Source organism: Mesoplodon mirus (genome assembly GCF_964341445.2).
Source record: "Mesoplodon mirus genome assembly, chromosome: 12".
In the NCBI taxonomy this organism is placed as follows: Eukaryota; Metazoa; Chordata; class Mammalia; order Artiodactyla; family Ziphiidae; genus Mesoplodon; species Mesoplodon mirus.
In genome coordinates this window covers 104379552-104403461 of record NC_138988.1, presented here as the reverse complement: position 1 = coordinate 104403461, position 23910 = coordinate 104379552, and the positions used below count along the sequence as shown (strand labels likewise).

Genomic DNA, 23910 nt, shown 5'->3' with positions numbered 1-23910 from the left:
CATCTGTTTGCATTTCCTGAGACAGGAGATAGATGGGCTCCAGCTTAGACGTTTACCATCAGCCTCCTGTTTGCTCTCCAAAATGGAAGTAACAACAGAAACAGGGTAAACAGCCAGGCTTTGTCTCCTGTGGACGCCTTAAGATAACAGTCGTGGCAGGAGCAGAGAGGGGCTAACCCTTGTTTGAGTAATAGATCAACAGGTCACATAATTCCTATCCTTGGGGCAAGGGAGACACTGCACATGCACAGAAAGGCTCCTTGGGGGTCAAAAAGGAGGGGGGCATCACCCCGGAATAGGTGATGCTAAGGCCGTCCCACAGGCCTCTGGGCTGAAATCCCATCTTGGAAAAAAGTTGGGCACGCATGCTGGGGAGGGTCCTAGGGCCGGGCAAGTGTGGAAAAAGAAACCAGGTAATTGGCCAGAGGTGAACAGAGACCCGGAAGAACTGCCCTATGTGAATGACTTCGCCGCCTCTTTACTGGGGTCCTCCTCACTGTGGGGGACACCCACACCCTTCCTCTCCGGGTGTGCGTCTCTGTCCTGCTTCTGTCTTAACTAAACAAACTGTTTCTGTGAGCTCTCCCACCTGTTGTGCTATGTCTCTAATAATAAACTCTGTACCTGTTTTTGCAGTTTTTACCTCCGTGAGAAATGCCTTTTTCACTGGGGGCAAGAGCCAGGGGATCTGGTGGCTAGGATTCCTGGTTTTCATCCAGGCTCCCCAGGTTCAATTCCTGGGCAGGGAATCAAGATCTTGCTTCACGCCACCACTCACTGCTGCCTCTGCGAGATCAGGCCGCTTAGCATCCGCCCACTAGATGCCAGTTGCACTTCCCTGAATTATGACAACCAAAAATGACTCCAGAGATTGCCACTTGCCTTCAAGGGGGGGACAGTGGCCTCCAGCTGAGACCCAGTGTAGCAGACTTATTCAGGCCAGGAAAGCTTGATGGCAGGAGACAGAGAGAGAGAAAAAAAAATAAGTCTTCGGGATTGAATCTACCACGGCCCGGGGAATACAGGAAAGAGCATGAATAAAAATGAAGATGTTTCACCAGCAATTTTACAGAAGTTCTCCACACCCGACTGTGATTACGTGTCAAGTTAGAATGAGAATTTAGGTTGTTCCTGTATCCCACACTCCCTGATCCCACACCAGCCCAGAGACTAAGTCCTCCAGCGAGCCACAAGGAACCCCAATTGGGATCCATGGATGTACTTCAGGGGAGAGTGCACACACCCCTGATATTATTGTTATTATTAATTATATTACATATTAATTATATATATCATATTGATCATATATTAATTATATTAACGTTGTACAGATGGCAATATTCCAGGACACTTTCACCAGATCATCAAAGAAACCTGAAACAGAAAGACGCTAAGGACCACTTCCCTAAAGTACGATCCACTACTTCCTTTGTACATAAGGTCACATAACCTTTCAGAGCAATGAAATATATTCCCCCTAAATAATTCCAGAAGATGTAAGGTCGCATTTGTGTTGTGTTCTTCTTTCACTATGCATAATCACACACAAAAAATGACCCATTTTTCAAAAAGTTCACTTAGACAGCTGCATTTCAGTTTTAAGTACACTTTTAGCCAAAGTTTAAAATAAAACAAGGTTGAAATCCTTGGCCTTTTTGTGAAACAGAATTGTACTCTTACCTTCCTTATCAGAGATGCAATTTTGCTATATAATACATTGAGGTTCTGGTCCAGAGAAAGTAACTTGCGACTTGATTTCTCCCGTGACACTGGGAAATGCCCTGTCCTCCACAGCTCGGTTTTCCACCCAAGGCTGCCCTTTCTTCATCACCACAGTGCCTCTCCTGCCACCTGCAGGCCACACTGGCTCTCAGGAGCTGGTGTGAAGGTGTGAAAAGATCAGCCCTGTGGAATCACAGGAAAAAATGTACCTGGTTCTTCCTATGTGACGGGCACACACCTCTGGGCCATCTGGGCAGCCTTGTCTTCTTTTGTTCCCAGGAAGACCACGGCCAGGGCAGAGGAGAGACTCAGGGGCAGGGAAAACAAGTTTCCTGAGTTGTCCTCTCTACCCAGCATTCTTCAGAAACTGATGGCAAAAGTGCCACTCGCCTGCCACACAGGCAAGTCAGTGATCCCGAGAACCATCAAGGAAGGTCTGGAGCCATGTCTTGCTGTGGTGACCTGGCCATCAGCACCCCTGCCAGTGGACACTGGGTGTGGTTAGCAGAATAAGAGCCCCTCAAAGATGTCCACGTCCTGATCCCCCAAACCTGTGACTGGGTCACCTTACGTGGCAAGAGGGTCTTTGCGGATGTGGTCAAGTCAAGGATCTGGAGAGGGGGAGACGGTCCTGCATTGTCTGGGGGGCTTGATATAGTCACGGAGTCCTTACGAGAGAGAAGCAGGAGGGTCAGAGGCAGAGAAGGAGACGTGAGGACAAAAGGAAAGGTCAGAGTGACATGAGTAAATCAAGCAGCCTCTAAAAACCAGAAAAGGCAAAAGGAAATGGGTTCTCCTCCCCTGGAGCCTCCAGAAGGAGGCTGTTCTGAATGTTTGAGCTCTAGGATTGTAAGATAATACACTTTGGTGGTTTTCAGCCAGGAAGTTTGCAGTAATTTGTTACAGGAAACTAATATACCTGTTCATTCACAAGCAGCCAATCCTAGCTGCCTGGGCTCATGACTGGTGGCCCTGGGCAACAGGACACCCGTGACTGGAGACCCCCTTCCCCTTACAGCACTCCTCTGTGCCGGCGCCGTACGTGCTCATCTCCTGGACCCCTATAAGCACACACTGGGGGCGGTACAGGGGTGACCCTGCTTTAGCTGCGGGGAGATGTCACTAATGAACCTGCCGGGTGATTCCAAAGCCCGAACCATGACGTAAAACCCACGAGCGGCTGGCTCGCCTTCACTTTGGTGTCTGGATTATCATCATCAACAGTGTTGTACAAATAACAAATATAACTCTCTGCAAATAAAAACTACATTTCCATCCCCACGCCATCAGCTGGGCAGATTTCACCAAACCTGGAGGGTAGGTTTGAGCCAGGCCAACCTGAAATGGGGCTACAAGGAAAAGACAAACTTTACTTTGAATCTGGGGGACCCCAAAGAGACATACGTTTTTTACTCGTGTGGCTGAAACTGGGCTGGGTGGCCACCGGGGGCGCCTGGCAGGGATGACAAAAGACAAGCTCCAATCTGCAACCCTGGGGAGGGCGCTTCCTCTAGAGGTGCTGATTGGGGTCCAGCCACCAGCACTCTCCTGGCAGCTCTGATGCATGTGCCCAGGTAAGAAGCAGCAGGACCCATCCGTATGTACCCTGAAGAATAGGAAAAGGAGAGAAGGTGCCCCGAAAGAAGCTCTGTTACTAACTCAAAAGTTATTACAGTTTACTCTTGGTTATTATAAGCTTAGCAAATCACTGTAAGTCCAGCACTAATGTTTATTTCCATTAACCTTACTTAATAAGAGTAGGTGCTTTTCTGACTGGGCTACAACTCGATGAAATATTGAATTTCATCAATGCCCTCCTGTTTCCGTGAGTCACCTCGCTTCTGAGGACATTTTGGGAAATGAAGAAACAAATCATCCATAATCCCATAAACCTACAAGCTATTGTTCTCTATTATTTTATCCTTTTTTATATGCAGATACATATTTTTAGCTCATAGTGGGTTTTTTTGTTTGTTTTTTGTTTGTTTTTTAGTGGTACGCGGGCCTCTCACTGTCGTGGCCTCTCCCGTTGCGGAGCACAGGCTCCGGACGCGCAGGCTCAGCGGCCATGGCTCACGGGCCCAGCCGCTCCGCGGCATGTGGGATCTTCCCGGACCTGAGCACGAACCCATGTCCCCTGCATCGGCAGGCAGACTCTCAACCACTGCGCCACCAGGGAAGCCCTTTAGCTCATAGTTTTAAAGCCAGGTAAGAAATATATGTTCCAGTTTGGGAACTTAGAAGGTAAGCAAAACAAAGTTACTGGAAACTCCAGCCAGAGATAAGGATCATCATAACAGGTTCATTTATTTTTTATTTTTTTAGATTGTGGTAAAATACACGTAACAAAATTTATCATCTTAACCATTTTAAGTATACAGTTTGAGACACTGTAGCGTTAAGAACATTCATGCTGTTGTGCAACCATCACCTCCAACCTCTCCAGGACTCTTTCCATCCTGCAAAACTTAAAATCTGTCCCCATTAAAAACTAACTCCCGGGACTTCCCTGGTGGTGCAGTGGTTGAGAGTCCGCCTGCCAATGCAGGGGACACGGGTTCGTGCCCCGGTCCGGGAAGATCCCACATGCCGCGGAGCAACTAAGCCCGTGCTCCTCAGCTACTGAGCCTGCGCCTTAGAGCCCGTGCGCCACAACTACTGAGCCTGTGCTCTAGAGTCCACATGCCACAACTACTGAGCCCACGTGCCACAACTACTGAAGTCCATGCGCCTAGAGCCCATGCTCTGCAACGAGAAGCCACCGCAATGAGAAGTCCGCACACCACAACGAGGAGGAGCCCCCACTCGCCGCAACTAGAGAAAGCCCGCGCGCAACAACAAAGACCCAATGCAGCCAAAAATAAATAAATAAATTTATTAAATAAAAAAAAAATACTCCCCATTTCCCTTTCCCCAGCCCCTGGAAACCAGCCTTGACTTTCTGTCTCTGGATTTGACTACTCTACGTACTAACATAAGTGGAATCACACAGTATTTGTCCTTTTGTGACCGGCTTATTTCACTGGGCATCATGTCCTCAAGGTTCATGCATGTTACAGCCAGTGTCAGATTTACTGTCCTTATCTTAAGGCTGAATGAGTTTCCATTGTATGTGTAGAATACATTTTGTTTACCCACTCATCGTTTGAAGGACACATGGGTTGCTTCCACCTCTTGGCTTGTGACTAATGCTGCTATGAACACGGGTGCACAGATATCTCTTTAAGACCCTGCTTTTAATTCTTCTGGGAACATACCCAGAAGCGGAACTGTGACCCACATGGTACTTTTGTGTTTAATTTTTTGAGGAACTGCCATACTGTTATAGATTCATTTTCATAAGCGGATGGATCATCATCTGATCTTTCTTCTAGTTTCCCAGTGGACAGCAAGGCACTTGGCACTGCAGTTTTGGAACTGCTCCTTTAAGCCTGGGGAGGGCCTTCTGCATCTCTGGGGGCAGCATGGGAGGAAAGCAGAGCTGGACGGGTACGACCGGGGACTGGGGCACAACTGTTTCAACCAGAGCATCTCCGCTGTTCAATGTTTTATTTTAAGCTTCCTCCTAAAATAGTTTGAGAGGGAGTGTCTCACATTAGAAAAATAAAGTGTAAAGGCCACTCTCTAAATATATAACAGCAGCCCAAACCAGTGCAAATTGTTTTAAGTTTTACAAAAGTGTGTGTAAGTGTCAACCAAGAGAGCACAATGGCGGCACTGTTTGCACGGCTGTGCCCGCCAGTAATCGGTCAGTTCCTCGGTGCCCTCGGGTCAGTAAGCCTCTCTGGAGCCCCTGGCTGCTCAGGGTGAGCGAGGCCCGCACGGGGTTGGGGAGAGGGTGCTGTAGCACCTGGACGGCTGGCCTGAGGGCCCTGGGAACTCCCACCCCACTTTACACTGGAAGACACTTCAGGAAATAAAGGGCTGGGGCCAGAGGCAGACTCAAATTGGAAGCACTGGGCCCACCAGCTGTGTGACGGCAACTACAGAGACCCAGAGAGGGAGAGGATTCGGTAACATAGAGATGACAGAGACACACACAGAATGTGCACTGACCTACCTGAGCGTGAACGCCTTGCCACCTGGGTGAGGCAGGCACAGATCTGGGCCGGTGTGTGCGTGCGTGTGCCCGTGTGTGTGCATATGTGCACGTACGTGTGAGATCGTCCTGTCCGACAGGTAAAGGGCTGAGCTGCAGGATCCCGTCCATCTCAGCTTCACGTTTTAACTGCTGTCGGTCCCTCGCGGTTGTCCACGTCTGGTCTCTCCTTGCCTTTCTCTTCCTTCATCTCACGTCCTCGCCTCCATCCTTTCCAGCATCTGGGTGCTGGTCAGTAGCGGGGATGACACACAGGCGTGCACACACACACACACACAAGTGTGCCTCTGGGGTGCGTCCAGGTCACACGGATGTCAGCAGGGCTGGAGGAGGTGACAGAATGACTCTCTTTCCCCCCTTCCCATGTGTAAAGTCAAGCTTTCGAGAGGGTTGGAAGTGTAAACAACAGGAGCCGCCCCAAGAAATCTGAAAAGGCATTCATTTCAATAGAGCAGAAAACAGGACCCATGGGTGGCAGGCCACGGCACTGCCACGTCATAAACACGCTGTGCCACTAAAGAGAACTGGCATCATTTGCAGCAACACAGATGGACGCAGAGATGATCACACTAAGTGACGTAAGTCTGACAGAGAAAAACGAATATCGTATGCTATCACTTGAGGAATGGAATATTTCCTGCCATATCATTCCAAACAAGGAATGTCACAGTCATCAGCAAATGCAGCCACCCCAGGCGGTGAGCTGGTGAGCCCTGAGGAAACTCCGGATGTGAAAACACAGGATCCTGGCCCCAGACAGCTGAGGTGCAGATCAAAGGAATGATTTCAGCGAGCCCAGACGCTTGCCTCCTCCCATACGTGGAAAAGTGCTACGTTCCTTACCTTGGGAGGAGCTGGTTTCCTTTCATGCGCAATAATATTCTGACGTTCAGAGTACCTGCCCTTCGCTGCAGAACTTCTGTACAACCTGTGACCCCGCCACCGCCGCCTCGGCGCGGTCCTCCCAGGGTTGCTTGAGATGTTGCCTCCCGGGCTTAGGTCCTAAACACTTCCGCCCAATAAAACATAACTCTCAACTTTTAGGTTGTGCGTATTTTTTCAGGTGACACACTTACATGTGGAATCTAAAAAAGGACACAAACTTAGTTACAAAAGAGAAACAGACTCACAGACATAGAATACAAACTTATGGGGAAGTCTGAATAAAGAGCACACGTAGAACTCTCCTTATATGTTTAAGGGGAAGAAAAAGAAAACGAGATGCCATAGGTCCTGACCTGGAGTCCAGACCCCAGGTGAGGCCGGGTAGGTGAGTACAAGCTGCCAGGGAGCCAGGACTCTGCATCTTCTGGCTGGCGTGGCCAGAAGGGAGTCTGCATGGTTTCCTGCAAGAGATGTGCTGACACCAACGCGGCCCCTTGATCTGCCACCTGGAAGGCCAGGCAGAGTTTAAACCAAGTTGGAGGTGAGCACTTTGGAGTTTTAGGAAGAGCAGCTGGGAGCTTGTTTGCAGACCAGTGCTGGGGCCTAGGGACCGCGGGCTGCAGGGAGAAGGGTGCAAACAAAGAACAGAGAGCTTGCTCACCACCGAGTCTACAAGGGTTAAATCGTCAGACACTGCACCCCTGGCCGACCCACCACCGTGCACCCTGAGAGGGGCTCAGGAGGAAAACGGGGTGGGCACTCTGTGCTTTGGAAAACTGGCCCCCTAGACAGACACATACCTCAGGAAGAATTGTAATGACCCCAGATTCCTGCATCTTCCCACACAGAGAAAAGCACTAAAATCACTAGCTCGAGATATCTGGTCTTTGTGACTTGCTCATCTTTCACCAAGATGTGTGCTTGCTGCATGCATTCCCTGTAGCCAAAAATTGTTTAGAAAACATCTCCTCCCCTCCCTCTTCAGAAAAATTCCCTCGAAGCTTCTGAGAGGCCGTCTCCCAAGCTACAGTCCTCAGCAAGGTCCCTGAATGGAACTAAACACTAACAACAGATTATCAGAAAGAGAAAGTAAGAAAACAGTCCCATTTACAATTGCATCAAAAAGAATAAAATACCTAGGAATAAATGTCACCGAAGAGGTGAAAGACCTGTCCACTGAAAACTATAACTGATTAAAGAAACTGAAGGGCTTCCCTGGTGGCGCAGTGGTTGGGGGTCCACCTGCCGATGCAGGGGACACAGGTTCGTGCCCTGGTCTGGGAGGATCCCATGTGCCGTGGAGCGGCTGGGCCCGTGAGCCATGGCCACTGGGCCTGCGCGTCTGGAGCCTGTGCTCCGCAGTGGGAGAGGCCAAGGCAGTGAGAGGCCCGCGTACTGCAAAAAAAAAAGAAAAGAAACTGAAGAAGACACATAAATGATGAAAACACATTCCACGCTCATGGACTGGAAGAATTAATATGGTTAAAATGTCCACACTACCCACAGCAATCTAGAGATTCAATGCAATCCCTATCAAAACCCCAATGGCACTTTTTCCCAGAAAAAGAACAAACAATCCTAAATTTGTATGGAACCACAAAAGACACTGAATAGCCAAACAAATCCCGAGAAAGAACAGAGCCGGAGTCATCACACTTTCTGATTTCAAGCTATATTACAAAGCTGTGGTAATCAAAACTGTATAACATTGGCATAAAAGCAGACACATAGATCAATGGACAGAATAGAGAGCCCAGGAATAAACCCACAGATATATGGTTCCCTTACAACAAAGGAGCCAAGAATATACAATAGGGAAAGGATAGTCTCTTTAATAAATCGTGTTGGGGAAACTGGACCACTACATTACACCATACCCAGAAATTAACTTAAAATGGATTAAAGGCTTGAACCTAAGCCCTGAAATTATAAAACTCCTAGAAGAAAACATAGGTGGTAAGCTCCTTGACATTGTTCTTGGCAATGATTTTTTGGAACTGACACCAAAAGCAAAGGCAACAAAAGCCAAAAATAAACAAGTGGGACTACATCAAACTAAAAAGTTTCCATACAGCAAAAGAAACCACAAGCAAAATGAAAAGACAACCTATGGAATGGAAAAAAATATTTGAAAATCATATAATTCATAAGAGGTTAATATTCAAAATGTATGAAGAACTTACACAACTCAATTGCAAAAAAAAAAAAAATACAAACAGTCTGATTAAGAAATGGGCAGAGGATCTCAATAGACATTTTTCCAAAGAAGATATACAGATGGTCAATAGGTACATGCAAAGTTGCTCAGCATCACGAATCATCAGGCAATGCAAATCAAAACCACAGTGATGTAGCACCTCACACCTTTAGAATGGCTATTATCAAAAAGACAAGAAATAATAAGTATTAGCAACGATACAGGGTAAGGGGAATCATTGTGCACTGTTGGTGGGAATGTACGTTGGTGCAGCCACTATAGAAAACAGTATGGAGGTTCCTCAAAAAAATTAAAAACAGAACTACCATATGACCCAGCAATTCCACTTCTGGGTGTTTATCTGAAGGAAAGGAAATTACTGACTCAAAAAGATATCTGCACCCCTATCTTCACTGCAGCATTTTTTATAACAGCCAAGACATGGAAACAAGATGGATGAATGGATAAAGAAAATGTGGTATATATATACAATAGAATATTACTTAGCCATAAAAGAAGGAAATCCTGCTATCTGTGACAAGACAGACTTTGAGAGCATTATGCTAAGTGAAGTAAATTAGACAGAGAAAGACAAATACTGTATGATCTCACTTACGTGTGGAATCTAAAATAACAAAAACAAAGAAAGAACACCAAGCTCCTGGATACACAGACAGATTGGTGGCTACTGGAAGTGGGGAAGGAGTGCAGCAAAGTGGGTGAATGGGGTTTAAAAGTACATCTCTCAATGGCCACCATCAAAAAGTCTATAAGGAATAAATGCTGGAGAGGGTGTGGAGAAAAGGGAACCCTCCTGCCCTGTTGGTGGGAATGTAAATTGATACAGCCACTATGGAGAACAGTGTGAAGTTTCCTCAAAAAGTTGTTTTGATTTTTTTGCAGCTTTTCTACTCACCCAGGACCCAAGAGGATTTTGGATCACTGCTCACGATGGTCCCAACAGCCAGATCCTCAGTCCTGTCACTGTGGACAGGCCTTTAGAAACCCCAGTGAGGAAGGGAGTCCAGCTGGGCACAGACTCCAGAGCCCTCTGCAGGTGCACCCAAACCCCAGCTCCTGTGCCCGCCCTTCCCGGGACTCCCCATCCCCTCTCTGTTCCCCATCCCCACCTGGCAGGGATGCCCTAGGCAAGTCCTGGGGCCCCGGCCCCGTGCTGCCCACTAGTCAGTGTGAGATTAGGGTCATCTTGTGCACAAGCTCCCCTCCTCCATCCCCTTCCACCCAGGCTCTGGCGTCCAGCCACTGCCTACAGGCCCTAGGCCTCCACAAATCCCCTGCCTGGACCCCTCTGTGACCGTGGTCCTGGGGCCCCTGTGAAAGAAGGCGAGATTTGGAGTTGTCAGTACTGGCCTGAGACCTTGGTTCTACCTCTTTGCCAGCTGCAAGAATTTGTTCAAGTTTCTTGAACCCCCCTGGACCTCAGATCCCCCTGAGCTTACTCGTTGCTGAGGATTAAGTAAAATCATCAATGCAAAGCAGGTGCTCAGTAAACATTTGTAAAGGGGTGAGACCAACTCTTTCCCAGACTTAAATCCCGGGAGGATTTTATTTTGTAGGTCCTTACAAGAAACATTGCACAACGTAATGGAACTGTCTTCTGGTGGAATTTCATAAAAGATGTGGGAGCATTATTCAGGTGGCTGTGCCTTTTACTAAAATCATATGTTGGGGGATAACTTTTCAAAGGCCATTTGACCGACAGACAAAGTGGAACAACTCAGTGGGACCCAAGAGCCCCTTCGAGCAGCATCACATGGTTTATTCCACGTGTGTTAGGACTTCACCTGGCAGAGGTCTACCTGTATTATAGGTCTGCGACAGACGGGACCACTGCGTTCGTTTTCACAACTTCCTGCTGATGGGCCCGAGGGTTCTCATCCAGGGAAAGGAAGGACAGATGCCTCGAAACCTGGATGGTCAGACCACTGCGCTACACGCCGCAGGTGCAAACAGAGCTGTGCGGGGCAAGGAGATGGCGCTGACGACACGGCCCTTCCCCTTCTCACCCACCCCACTCATAATGGCAACATCTCCTCAGTCTGTCTCTCCCCACGGCTAAGTCACTGGCTTGGGCTCAACAGGGAAAGCAGACCGGAGGCAGAATGAAAATATGCATCGCATCGTTATGTTAGCGGGAGCCCAGCTCCTAATGACGGCAATTAGGGCAGCGGAGGAGGCCTGGTGGCTGGCCTGGAACACGGCGCAGCTCTCCACCTGAACAACAGCATCAGCTGAGAACCGGGATCACGTCTCCAGCAGGTAACACAAGTGGCCGCAGAAACTTTAGCCCCCTCTTTATCTCTAGTACTTGCAACCGGATAGAAAGTCACCTGGCGTATATCCATAAAGTGGTCTTAAACTCTTCCGTTACTGTGAACAGGACCTGTCCGCTCATCTCTGGCCCCTGGTGGCAATTAAGCATTTTCAGGGAAAGTGGGTGGTTGTGCATCTGAAGAGGTCTGTGACCGCAGACCCCTCGAAGTGCAGACACAGCGGGAAATGGGACTGACTTCTCACGGGTCTGGGTCACTGGCTCTCCCCACCTCTGTGCTGGTTTCTGGAGGGCTCACAACACGTTTTGGAACAGAGCTCCCGCTGAGGGTCTCTGCGGCCTGCTCCCCGTGGCTGCCGTAGCCTCTGCTTCTCTCTGTTCTCTCACGAACAGGGGCCACTGAGCAGAGGAGAGAGGAAGCACCTGCTCTCCCTGAGGCCTGGACGCTGAGGGCGGAGGGGCGCCCCTCAGAGCAGGGGCACTCGCCAAGCGTGACCACCCTCCCCCGACTGGCAATGCAGGTCCTAGTGGGCACGGGGCACGCGAACACACAGACACAGGCGTTCTCGATCAGCCCCTTTATTTCTGGACTGTCGCCAAGGCCACTTCGGGTCGCAGGCACGTCACGGAGTACCAGGGAAAGCGGGCCAGCAGGACCCAGCGGGGCCGCCTCCTCACGGGCAGCTGAGCCGGCCGCAGAACAGAAGTGCGCGAGTCTTGCTGTGCTGGATAAAGAAGAGGAAAGGGTGGTCAGCACAGAACCTGGGGGTGATCCTGGCGCAGCGCAGCATCAGGACCGCGGCGGTGGCGGCGGCCGCCTCGGTGCCCGCCTCGTCGACCTCCACAAAGGCCTTGTGCGCGACCCGGGACAGGCACAGGTTGCTCCGGGACGACATCGCGGAGAAGTCGGCCCTGGCGCTCTCGAAGGCGTCGGTCACGCCCAGGGCGCGGAGCACGCCCTCCATGTCGTAGCTCTCCTGCAGCTTAAACTTGGGCAGGGACACCTCCACCTCCTCCTCGTCCATCAGGTCCGGACTCGTCCACTCGACGAATTTCTCATAAGTGAGTTCCTTTTCCACCTAGAAGAGGTGAGTAGAAGGGCTTCGGGTCCAGAGCAACGCTGCCCAGCGGGACCGTCTGCTGTGGCCCGCACGCGCCGCGCCGTGGGTTCGAGGGGGCGGCCGGGGGAGTCGTGCCAGCTTCAGAAAGGGTTCCCACTGGGAGGTGGGGAGCCTGCCGGGCGGGGATTCAGACATGACCCCCTTCCCCCCACGGTGCGATTACTGCTTAGTTACCGTTTTCAAATCGGTGTTTTCATCGGGAAGCATGATGATCATATTGAGCTCGCTGCCGACGTAGGGAAGCACCAGAATCTTCGTGAATATCTCTGGGATGTAGGTCATTTTAAAGGTGGATTTCATAAACATCATTTGCACAGGCTTCTCCACATTCTGTAAAGGAATGGATAAACAGGATGTTGAAACAAGACACTGGACGAGTCAGCAGAGCCGGCCACTCTGGGCCCCAGAAACACTTTGTTGGCTTCCAGACACCACACCAGTCCCCTCTCTTTTGCCAGCTCACCTTCACTGCTTCCGCCTCCACACCCTGGGGCACCCAGGGCTCAGGCCTCATGCTGCTTTTCTGCCGGTGACCTCAGCCCCGTGACTTTGAATTCCCACATTTATACTCCTGGCTGGGACCTCCCTCCCATACTCCAGATGCATCTATTTTACTGCCTACTCAACACGTGCATTTGGATGTAACAGAAACCTCCAGTGTCACCTCTCACGCTGGCTCCTCGTGTCCCCTCCACGGCTGCTCCAACTATAATTTTCCCCATCTCAGTTGACGGCAACACCATTCACCCCAGGAGTGTCCCTGGAGTGTCCTTGACCCCTGTCCTTCACACCCCACATCTGACTCATTACAAACCACGCTGGCTCCACTTTTAAGACACAAAGCTTGTGCTTCCCACCCCCACTGCTGCCAGCCCAGCCCCGGTCATCGTGACAACTCCCAAGTGACCTCCCTGGTCCTGTATTTGCACAGGGGCTAGAGGGGTCCCGGGAGATCGGTGCCACAGCTCTCTGTGAGAGCTCAGAGGAGGGGTACACAAACCGGGCTGGGGGCACTGCCAGGGAGGCTTCCAGACGCCGCTGGAGAGGAAAGGGGGATATACAGGTACTGACAGAGTGAAGACAGAGACATGGGTAGGATCCGGGGCCACAGAGAGCTTCATGTGCCACAGTCTGGAGTCTGAACTTGATCTCAACAGTTCTGGGAAGCCAGGAAGGACCCTAAGCCTGAGAGCTACACCGTGGGACGTGCGATACAGACAGAATGCCCAGCGGCAGCATGGACCACGTTTGATGACACAGTAGAGGAGGGGCAGGGCGAGAAGAAGGCCCCAGGTTTACCGGGAGACCGGATGCTGGGCTGCCTAAGGCCACACGAAGCACCAGTTACTTGAGGTCAGCCTTCTCGCACGTTCTATAAATCAATGTGAACACAGGGACTGTTTCCAAGAACCTCCTCTGTTACTGTGAAGTACCCATATTCACCTTGCTGACTCTGAACGGCCTTTCCTTGGTGTGCTGTTTGTTAAACTGATTCTCCCAGTTTCCTTTGAAGTAGATGGCGTTCACGAGAACCAGAGAAGTCCTGGAGTCCACTGAATCTGGAGACAGCAGGTCTATAATTTTCCCTGAAAAGAAGAATTAAAGAACCAGTTAGCTAAAGGGCTTCCTGACAGAGGCATCGGGACGACATGCACTGGGCCGTCTTCTTGAGGGGTCAAGTGCACAGATGAAGGCGCTCGCCGTCCCCCAAACAACCATGTACAGGGAGACTGGCCCCTAAAACAAAGGCAGCGACAAAAACTTTTAAAGCTCTGGTCAGAAAAACACCATCGGTTGAACAAAACATAAAAATGAACAAAGTAGTATGTTACGTGCAGGATAATTCACAGTGAGAGAGAAAGGAACGTTGGATGTCTCCGATTCAGGGGATTGTCCTGAAGGTGAGAGGCTGTAGCTTGTGTGGAGAACATTTAAATTAAGAGCCGCAGGTAGATGAGGACTTAACCAAGTGTCCTGCAATGATGCTCAGTAACCCGCAGAGCTCAAGCAGTGCTGGACAGGCAGGCAGCTTGAGACCTGCAACCAAATGTTTCTTTACAGTCTTTGTGAAGAGAAAGATTATATTAACATTAACAACAACAAGAAAAAAATTAAAGTGAAGATTGTTCTGGAAGAGGTGCACCAAACATTGATGAGGAGAGGGAAAAGGCTAGAGAGAATAATTATACACTGATTGTATTTCAAAAGTAGATTTTTAAAGTTTACAGTTACTCAGAGAGAAAAAATCATTCCTGTTTGCATTTGATGGTCTTGTGAAGGAACTGACAATAAGATTAATTAACATACGATGAAAACACCTCCTGTACAGCACAGGGAACTCGACTGAATACTCTGTAATGACCTATATGGGAAAAGAATCTAAAAAAAGAGTGGATCTATGTATAGGTATAACTGATTTGCTTTGCTGTACACCTGAAACTACCACCACACTGTAAATCAACTATACTCCAATAAAATTAATCAGAAAATACCACGAAAGCAGAAATAACAACATATCTTCACCTTCTGTCCTTTGGGCTACCCAGGTGTTTATGTGCTTCCTGGATTCCTCCGCAGCGCTGATAAAGTCGAGCTCTTCCATCTCTGCTTGGTAGAATTTGCGGCAGGAATCTTTGAAAGACTAGGAGACACAGAGCAACATAATCGCATGGCTGCAAAAACAATCAACGCCAAGAGCTTACTTCCTCACCACAGCAAGTCAGAACGTTGATAATTTTATGGTTTACATGTGTAATGTACAAATGAATGCGAGGAATTCACCTTAAATCCTTTCTCAGTCTTCAGCTACATTTAATAATAAACACAAACTAAGAAAAATAATGGTCTGGATGTCAAATAAATGCCATGGACGCCGCACCAGCGAGGTCAGGATGCTGGCACTGAGATGCAGCAGCTGCAGGGCCACGGCCGTGCCCAGTGGGCTCCTACCACGGTGAGGCCACTGCTCCCTCGGTGTTTCAGAACCGCTGGCCGTGAACCAGGGCCCATTGTCCCACGTTAACATGGGAAACCTGCACCCCACGCCACCACTTCCTCAGCACTCGCGGTGAGGTGCTAAATCCACACCGTTCAGAAGGGTTCCACCTGCAGCTGGTGCCACTGGGGGAGTGAATACTTCACTTCATCTGCGTTGAATTAACGACACTGGGACATAAGTAGCTGCGTGTCCAGTGGCTGCCATCGCGGACGGCAGTGCGTGGGGTCCTGCATCACCCCACCCGTGTGCGCCTCAGCCCACAGGCCCTCTGCTGCACCATGAGGTCCCCCCTGCCACCTCCCTGCCGCCTTGGTCTCTACCTTCTTAGTAAAAGCAGCGAGTATGACTTACTGGGAGGAAATCATAAGTCTTCTCTCCGAAGAGCCTGTTGGCGGTTCTGAGCAAGTACTGTGTGCCGGTCCTGTTAACTTCGGTGAGAAGGTTCTGGAAATCCTGGTGGACATCTCCACCTCCGCTGCTGCTTCTGCTTAGAGAAAGTGCCTGAAATCAAAAACAGATAAAAACGCACAACTTCAGTGTGCCCTGACTACAGGAAATGGATACGACACTGAAGTCAGCCTAAGGACCACACTGATCCTCACTGCAGCTTAAAACGAGATTCACCCAGTTAAAGACACAATGCTTCCTGGAAGCCACCCAGCCTCCCTCCTGCAGGGAGTCCGAGAAGTGACGGCAGGAGCAGAAATGCCCCTTTGCAAGCCCAGTTCCGTGCGCCCACTCCTGTGGTCTGTCTGCAGACAAGGCTGCCCGCCAGGCCTCCCGTCTCTGCACACACACGCCGCGTCCTTGGGTCTGGGCTGGCCCTGGGACGTGCTCTGACCAGCAGAACACAGGAGAGGTGACTGTTCCAGGCCTGGGCCGAAAACGGCCCGGCAGCTCCACATTCGCCGTCTCGTCCCCCAGCCCTCACGGCCTAAGAAAGTCCCCGCTATCCCGTTGGGGGCCTCGCGGGCAGCCCTGGGGAGCCAACACTGCCCGGGGAGAGCTCCTTGTGGGAGGACGGAGGCCCCAGCCAACAGCCAGCACCAAGGCCCTTCCTAGCTCACGAGTGAGCCCAGCAGGCACCACGGGGCCAGGCCAGAGGCTGAAAAGCTAGCATCGTCATTCCCAGCCACTCAGCTGCGGGGCTGTTTCTTTTGCAGCCATAGAAGGTCCAGGCAGCCGTCCAGGCGTGGTTCTGCTGTAACACGAAGCTAGAACGTGGGTGCTGGCTTTGGACCCAGCAGCTGGCTGAGGCTGGAAGGACAGTGCGGAAACCACTGCCACCTGCAGCTGTGGGAAGGCTGGCCCTCTCCCCGGGGAATCGTGTATCTGGCAAAGGAGATGCCCGGGAAGAATGCGGCATCGGTAGCCGCCTGGGAAAGCGCGAGGGAAGAGAAAGATAGCTGAAGAGGGAGCTATTTCCTTGTCAAGCAGAATTTAAAGGAAATATTTGCAACCCAGGACTTGCTGGGTGGAAAGTGAAAACGTTTCTCACTCCCAGCCTCTCCAGCTGGCAAATGATTCTGAAAGTAGGTGACGGCCTCAGGGCAGAGGTCAAACTCAAAGCACAGGCCTCAAGGGCAGGATCAGGACACTTTATTAAACCTTGGAGATCGAGGCCGGGCCCTGAGGCCCTCACAGCCAGACAAAGGGCTTTGGGACGTTGTCCCCCAGCCCAACGGAGCCCCGCCTCACGAGCTTGTGCCCGTGTCCCGGCTCAGGGAAGCAGAATTCAAGCTGCTATTAGAGACCCACACGGTTCAGAAGCAGCCTCGATCCCAGACACCCAGCCTCCAGAGCTGCGAGGAAGCAAACTGCTGCTGCTTAGGCCACTCAACCTGGGACTCGTCAGCCTGAGCACACGGACACCTCCCCACGGCACAGGGTGAGCCCTCCCTGTCTCTCCAGGGTGGGCCAGGAGTGGGGCGGCGGATGATCGGTCCCTTTAGTTCACGGAGCTCTGCACCCAGGAGCCTCAACAGCCCCGTTCCTCCTGGACTTGGCAGCCCGAGCCCGGCCCCGAGAAGGGATGAGACCCTGGGCCTCGGGAGGCTGTGAATGCTTGGCGGGGCCAGAGGACAGACTACGGCGGCCGTCGGTGGCCCCAGGAGCTGGACCTTCATGCCCTGCGCAGCCCGCCTTGGGCCGGTCTGGGCTTCACTGCAGGGCTGCCTCGCCAGCCGGGCCTTGGCCAGCACATCAGAGCAGAGGCTGGATGAGCACTTGCTCATTCAAGTGTGTCCTCCTGGAAGCCAGGTACTAAGCTGTCAGGAAGGCCCGGCCACCTGCCAAAGAGACATGGTGTGGGAGGCCCAGGGGACAGGGCAGCACAGAGGGAGTTATGTGTCAAGAGCAAGGCCTTTGGGATTTGAAACATGGAGGACCAACTCAACTGAGAAAGTAACAGCATTTACCATCGCCCAGAACTGGTTTCAGGTACATACCTGGGACATCTGGGCCGCGGTGTTTCCCTTTGCCCCCATGAAGACCATGGCCAGGGCAGAGGAGATGCTTATGGGTGAGATAAACACATTTTTCGAGTTGTCTTCACCCAGATGTTTCAAAAGGGTCAAGGCAAAGGTGCCGTTTGCTTCCGACAGAGCATCCATGGTGGCGAGTCTGAAACGATGGATTTAAAATCAGTGTCGCGTAAATTTAGGCTACACGTCGGCCGTGTCTCACTCTGCTATTAAAAGTTACCACTGACACTTTGGTTCAGCAATAGGTACAGGCACAAAACTCGATTTCTTTTGCGGGGGCCTCAGAATTACTTTGTGGGTTTTTTCTAACATTTAGTGAACACAGTTGAACAGTGATGTGATAAGACAGAGAGAGAGTGGGAGGACCCCCATCCTGGGTACTTGCTGGGGGTGGAATCGGGGAAGCAGCTGTTCGCTTTTGCTTTCATTTCTGTATTGTTTGGTGTGTTTAAGGGCCTATATGTATTATTTTATAATTTAAAAATCATTCAAAATGATAAATCCAACCACACAGTTACACAAGAAAAGATGGTTGAATGTTTTTGTAATGCGGGAGCAAGGCCCCCCTTTAGGATAACCTGAAGCCTTAAGGTAAAAGACAAATCAAATCACGTACAAAGAGGCACGAAAGCCTTAAAAACAAACACCTCTGACGTCCGGTTCTCCTTCTATGAGACCTCAGCTTGTGCCAAAGCCCAAGTCAAAGGCCCTGTCCCCAGGCCCCTGCTGCCCCCCAGGCCCAGGCCCTCCTTGCCCGGTTCTGGACGAGGGCACTTGGGGACTCACGCAAGAAGCACAGCCTCTAGCATCCCTGATGCAGTCAGACGTCACGACTCAGACCCCCCCTACACACCGCACGGGTCAACCTCTGGCCTGGGGACAGGGCCACCAAGACGGCCAGTCCACCAGGAGACGCTGCAGCCCCATGGCCCTCCATGAACTGAGTAGGGACAGGGGTGTAGGGCCCTGTGTGTGTTAGGTCTCCTGCAAGGTCACCTGGCCAAGGAGATGTCCCACGAGCCCCCTCCCCACCCATCCAAGACTCTATTTTGCCATCTGCATGCATTTCTCCCTCAGATGTTGAAGGAGTATTGATTCCAATGGAAATGCCAACCTAAGAGACGCCATTAATAAAGCACCCTGTCTCTGGTAATGTCCAGCAAATTTGTTTCAGGCTCTGACCTTTCTGTCACTGATCTCGAAAAGCACACCTGCCCTCATCACCCCCCACCTAGGAAAGCAGTGGCCTGGCCAGCCCATGGTATCTACTGGGGCCGTGGAGAAATCAGTGTACTTCTGTGTATTGTGTGAAGGGAATTAGAGGTGAAAGATCAATAGTTCTTCAACAGAAAGCAGCTTTGGTCTTAAATACTAAACTGGGAAAAACAAAGCAGGAGACTCAGAGGAAAAGGCACGGAGACCAGGTTCACAGTCCCAGCTCTGGCACCCTGCGTCAGTTACTTGATTTCTGCTCCCTGCATGAGGAAGGGGATACACCAGATAATCTGTGTGCTGATGGGGTTCGGGGCAGGCCACCCCAAAATGCGGAAGCAGGACTGAAACTCTCTTGTGCCTTTTTAAAGCTCATCTTGTTTGCCTCATCTGAGCTTATTAACAGACTCACGATTTTTTACAAACAAGGTATTTCAATTAGTGGATGTCTGTTTTCTTCTTGGTGATCAAATTGTCACAAAGTGGGGGCTTGTGGGCTTCTCTTTAATCTACTTTACTTTGAGATGTTGATCTCCAACACCCTCCCTTTACAGGTCTTACATCCATTTTGAATTTTTTTCCCAGTCCAAAGATACCAAGTTTCAGCCCCTCTCTTGGCTTCATGGAAATGTTGTAAAGCACAAAACCGAACCCTTGACTCCTCAAGGAGCGCGTGAGTCTTGGTGCTGCTGCGGCGAAGCTGGGCAGATGTTTCCTTCCAAGCCCCTCACACACCGCGCTGTGAAGGGGAGACACCACATCAACTTTTCATCCACCACCCCACCCCCGACCTTCCTCAAACACAGCTGAACTCAGAGACGCACGTCCGGGCTGCAGTGGTGCCAGCCTCCTTGTCGGTTGTACCGATGTGTGGACCCCACTGTCTGCCGGCCACGCCATCCCCGTGGTTCCACTCTGGACTCACTGCTCTTCATCTTGAGCACTGCTGACCCCCCAGACACTCCTTTGGGCCCAACATCTTCCTGCTTCATGGTTTACTCCCTTCTTTGATGAAGCGAATCGTCCAATAGCTTTCTAAGACAGAATACACACATTTTGACTTCTTGCATGTCTGAAGATGTCTTTACTCTACCATCCCCTATGATTGACGGTTTGGCAGCCTCCATCGATGGGCCCCGTTTACTCATTTTGCTGTGCGCCTGGTGGGCCCTTTCAATCTAGCAAATCAAGAAAATTTCCCTTCCTCTCTGGAAACTGAACTTTTTTTCCCCCCATTTTTTGGCCACACCGTGAGGCACGTGGGATCTTAGCTCCCCAACCAGGGATCGAACCCGGGCCTCCTGCATTGGAAGCGCAGAGTCTTAACCACTGGACCGCCAGGGAAGTCCCTCTCTGGGAACTTTTAAGGCACTTGTCAGTTCCCTGCAGACTGACTGTTCTCTTTTTCTGGGCCTCCTACCTGCACGAGTGGCAGGCACAGAAGCTGGTATCTGTGGGGCACGTGGGACTGCACGGCTGCTCGCTGCGTGCGGTGGATCTGCCCCCCTCTTGCATTTTCCATCACAATGACGTTTTGTTCCATTTTCTGGAAGATACTCATGACTTTCTCTTGCAATCTTTCTACTGATTTTTTCCAGTCTCAGCCATTATACCTTTAATTCCTAAAGACTCCTTGTTCTCTGCTGTTCCTTCTTGACTGCCTCCCCGCCCCCCCACCCAGTTCCCCGGAGAACGTCCATCACAGTCTGTGGTGTTGTCTTCTGCTTCCTGTATCGTCTCTCTTCTCCTGGGGTCTTCTGCTATTGTGCTGGTGTTTATATCATTTGGGTCTCTTTCATACACAGGCTTTCCACAAATGCTTGACGATCCTGGGATGTCAGTTATATTTAAGAGGGAAACACAAAACGAGGTTGGAAACTGCTCACATGGCAGGATGTGTGCGATCAAGGGGTCAGTAGCTTTTTTTTTACTGAGCAACCAGCAAATGGAGGCGCCCCCTGGTCTGGCTGCAGGCGGGGTAGGGGTCGGGGGGTTTCTACGGGATCCGTAATCCCCTCCTCTCAGTCCAATGCCTGGGGGTCCCTGAGTTCACGCATCAGATCCTGCAGGGGTGAGACGTGATCTCCTACTGGGTTCTGGGTAAGGCAGGGAGGGTGGCTGTCCGCTGCACAGTAGGTGGCCTGTGGGGGTCACCTCAGTCTGTGGACACGCTTCCTACCCAGGCCCCGTTTGCAGCCCTGCACTTCACCCCTGCCTTTGCTGGCGCTTGGGCCCCAACGTTGAGCCTGTCCGCCCCTTCTGGTCTGTTTCCCCTCCTCGGCACTCAGCCCCTCCCCTGGTCACTTCCCTCCTCCAAGACCTCTGACCTCTCTTGTCCACTCTTTGTCTCCTCTCTCCCTTCTCTGTCCTTGTGTTTTTGACGCTTCACAAGGCTCCTTCATTGTCATTTTAGCAGGGTTTTTATGAAAGGAAGGTGCTAAACACATGGTCACAAATCTACGAACTATTTTTGTGAGCAGAGAAAAACATTAAAAGCCATTTCTTCGCCCATTACCCGGTTCCTCTGCTAATTGTGAAATAAATGTCCAAACTCCAAGTCCCATTTATTAAGATCCCTCTTGTCTGTCCTGAAATGTGAATTTGATAATAACCTGCCACATAATCATAAATGGATTTTTATGATCACTTTGCAATAATATATAAATCCTTAATAATTAATCATAAAAAGATTAAAGCGGTCTTAATCCTAAAAAAGAAAGAAAAATAAGACCAAATTCAAACAGTTTATCAGGAAGACATTCCAGATATCAAAGGAAATTATAGCCAATCTAGTGGGGTTTTTGTATTGAGGGACAGCTCTTCTCTATTCAATGCACATACCAGTAACAACGATACGCAGGTCACAGGAGCACACAGCAAACACAACACGTATCAGCAGCTTTCCAAGCCCCTACTTTTTTAGCTTCTGTAGATAAGAGAGCCAGAAGTGTCCTTCATATACACACATGCACACACACACTTGTTAAATTCATCATATATTTCAAAATTATTTACAGCTTCAGTAACAATATGCCTTTTAAAATATATTTAATCATGAACATAAAAACCAGAATTAAGGTTTCATTAATGAACAGTGTCATGTGTGTGTGTGTGTGTGTGTGTGTGTGTGTGTGTGTGTGTGTGTGTGTGTGTAAAACAAGTCTAACAAATCTACCTTTGGCACCATTTTTTCCCTGTGGCACCATCAGTAACCTTCGGCTGTTAATGTGCATAATTGGTTTAATTCAACTGATCAAGTCTTAATAATTTTTTAAGGTGTCACTATTTAATTGTGCTTCTTGTCTTCTTGGATTAGGATGCCTTAATTTCGTAGAGGATTTACTATTAAAGATTGGTTTAATGGAGACCGGGGCTCCTGCTTTGTCCCCACCTGGTCTCTGGGGCAATGTGTGTGTATGTGTTGTCTAATACGTAAACGGGATGATTCCTTCTACTTTATAAGTTTACTGTGAGGATTAGATAAACTAATGCCTGGAACACAGCAGGTATTCAATAAATGGTGGGTAGAACTACACGTTATTTTCTTTCTGCTGATGTCCAGGCCTGATCTCAGGTCCAGCAAGCTTGGCAGTGTAAGGTGTGTGGCCTTCCCTGGGGTCTAACGACAAACACTTGGTGTGATGTAGGCCACTCTTTGTATAAGCAGAAAAGAATGGTGATTCCATTCACTCTAATTTCACTCTATGGTTGCTGGTTGGAGTTACCCCACAACAAGCTGCTGTAACAAAATGCCGTGGATTGGAACTGGCCTCATATATTACTTTTAAATACTCAGCTTACATGACCAAGTATGACTAAAACTGTGACCCTTCTCTGGGGTGGCCTAACGCCGGGGATGCAGGCACTCACGAGCGGTGGGGAAGAGCGGGACACACCCAGAACCCTGAGAACCACAGCCCTTCCTGCTAATCCCGGGGCACATCTCTGAGCCGCGGCAACGCCGCCACAGGACCTCAGTCCAGAGGCTACTTTTCACACTCCCCCTCCCCACTCGGCCATAAGATACACCAACAGGGCCGGGAGGGACCGTGCCAACACTGACCCAGCTTCCCCCAGCACCCGCGTATTCCTGGCGGCATGTGAGGACTAATTTTCCATACTCTCTCCCTCAAAACCGAGCTTTATGGGGGGGGGAGGGGAAGAAAGCAACTGAAGAGCCAACCTCATCCAGCACGCGCAGCCCCAGGTATGACTAAAACCTCTCCCCGGTCCTCTTAGCCCTGAAGATGCCTAACCTTGTAACACTGTGCCTGCAGCGAGTTTAACAAACAACAGACGTGCCAGGATCTGGAATGGTCCTCACGATTATCTTCGCAGGCCTGAGGCCCCCGAAAGCGCCTGAGCGCCGGCCACCCTGTGGGCGGGAGACCACTGGGCAGCGGGGCCGCCTGGGCACCCACCCGGCCTTCTCTCGGGCCCCAGCCCCACCCACGCCCGGGCTCCCAACGCCCGGCGCCCTACGGCGCGCGCCCGCGGGGGGTCACCTGTGCGCGCGGGGCCAGGAGTGGCCCCCGGGGAGGCTCGACGCCGCCCCCATGCGAGCGTGGGCGAGACCGAGGGTCCTCTGCGTCCCGGGCGGCGGCGGCCGCCACACTCACCACGCCGTCACTTCCGCCGGATCCGAAACGGAACCCCAGCTGGACGCGCGCCCCCGCCCACCCCTCCGGTCCTCAGCGGTCACGACCCGGCCGCCCGCCCGCCTCCCCGCCTCGCGAGCAGGCCCAACGCCACGGCCCGAGGTCCCGGACACTCACCGAGCGCGCGGCCGGAGCGGGCAGGGCGGCAGCGGAGGGGACAACGGCTCCGGGGGCCTCAAATACCGCGGCCGGGAGGCGGGCGGGGCGGGGCCGGGCGGGAGGGGCGGGGCGGGGCCGGGTGG

General features: G+C 51.0%; 1 protein-coding gene across 3 annotated transcripts; it reads right to left on the bottom strand.

Moving 5' to 3' along the window:
- Nucleotides 1–11759: 11759 nt before the first annotated feature.
- On the bottom strand, nucleotides 11760–23894 carry SERPINB6 (serpin family B member 6). 3 transcript variants are annotated; one of them, XM_082637667.1, is made up of 7 exons: nucleotides 23786–23894; nucleotides 17763–17937; nucleotides 15667–15816; nucleotides 14841–14958; nucleotides 13761–13903; nucleotides 12492–12647; nucleotides 11760–12275 (listed from the first exon to the last, which is right to left on the bottom strand). In XM_082637667.1, exons 2-7 carry the CDS (start codon nucleotides 17925–17927, stop codon nucleotides 11871–11873), a joined length of 1137 nt encoding a protein of 378 aa, XP_082493793.1. In that variant the 5' UTR covers nucleotides 17928–17937; nucleotides 23786–23894; the 3' UTR covers nucleotides 11760–11870. The 3 variants fall into 3 exon arrangements, with proteins under 3 accessions (XP_082493793.1, XP_082493791.1, XP_082493792.1); XM_082637665.1 differs by lacking the exon at nucleotides 23786–23894 and adding an exon at nucleotides 23516–23666; XM_082637666.1 differs by lacking the exon at nucleotides 23786–23894 and adding an exon at nucleotides 23267–23494.
- Between the last annotated feature and the right edge of the window lie 16 nt (nucleotides 23895–23910).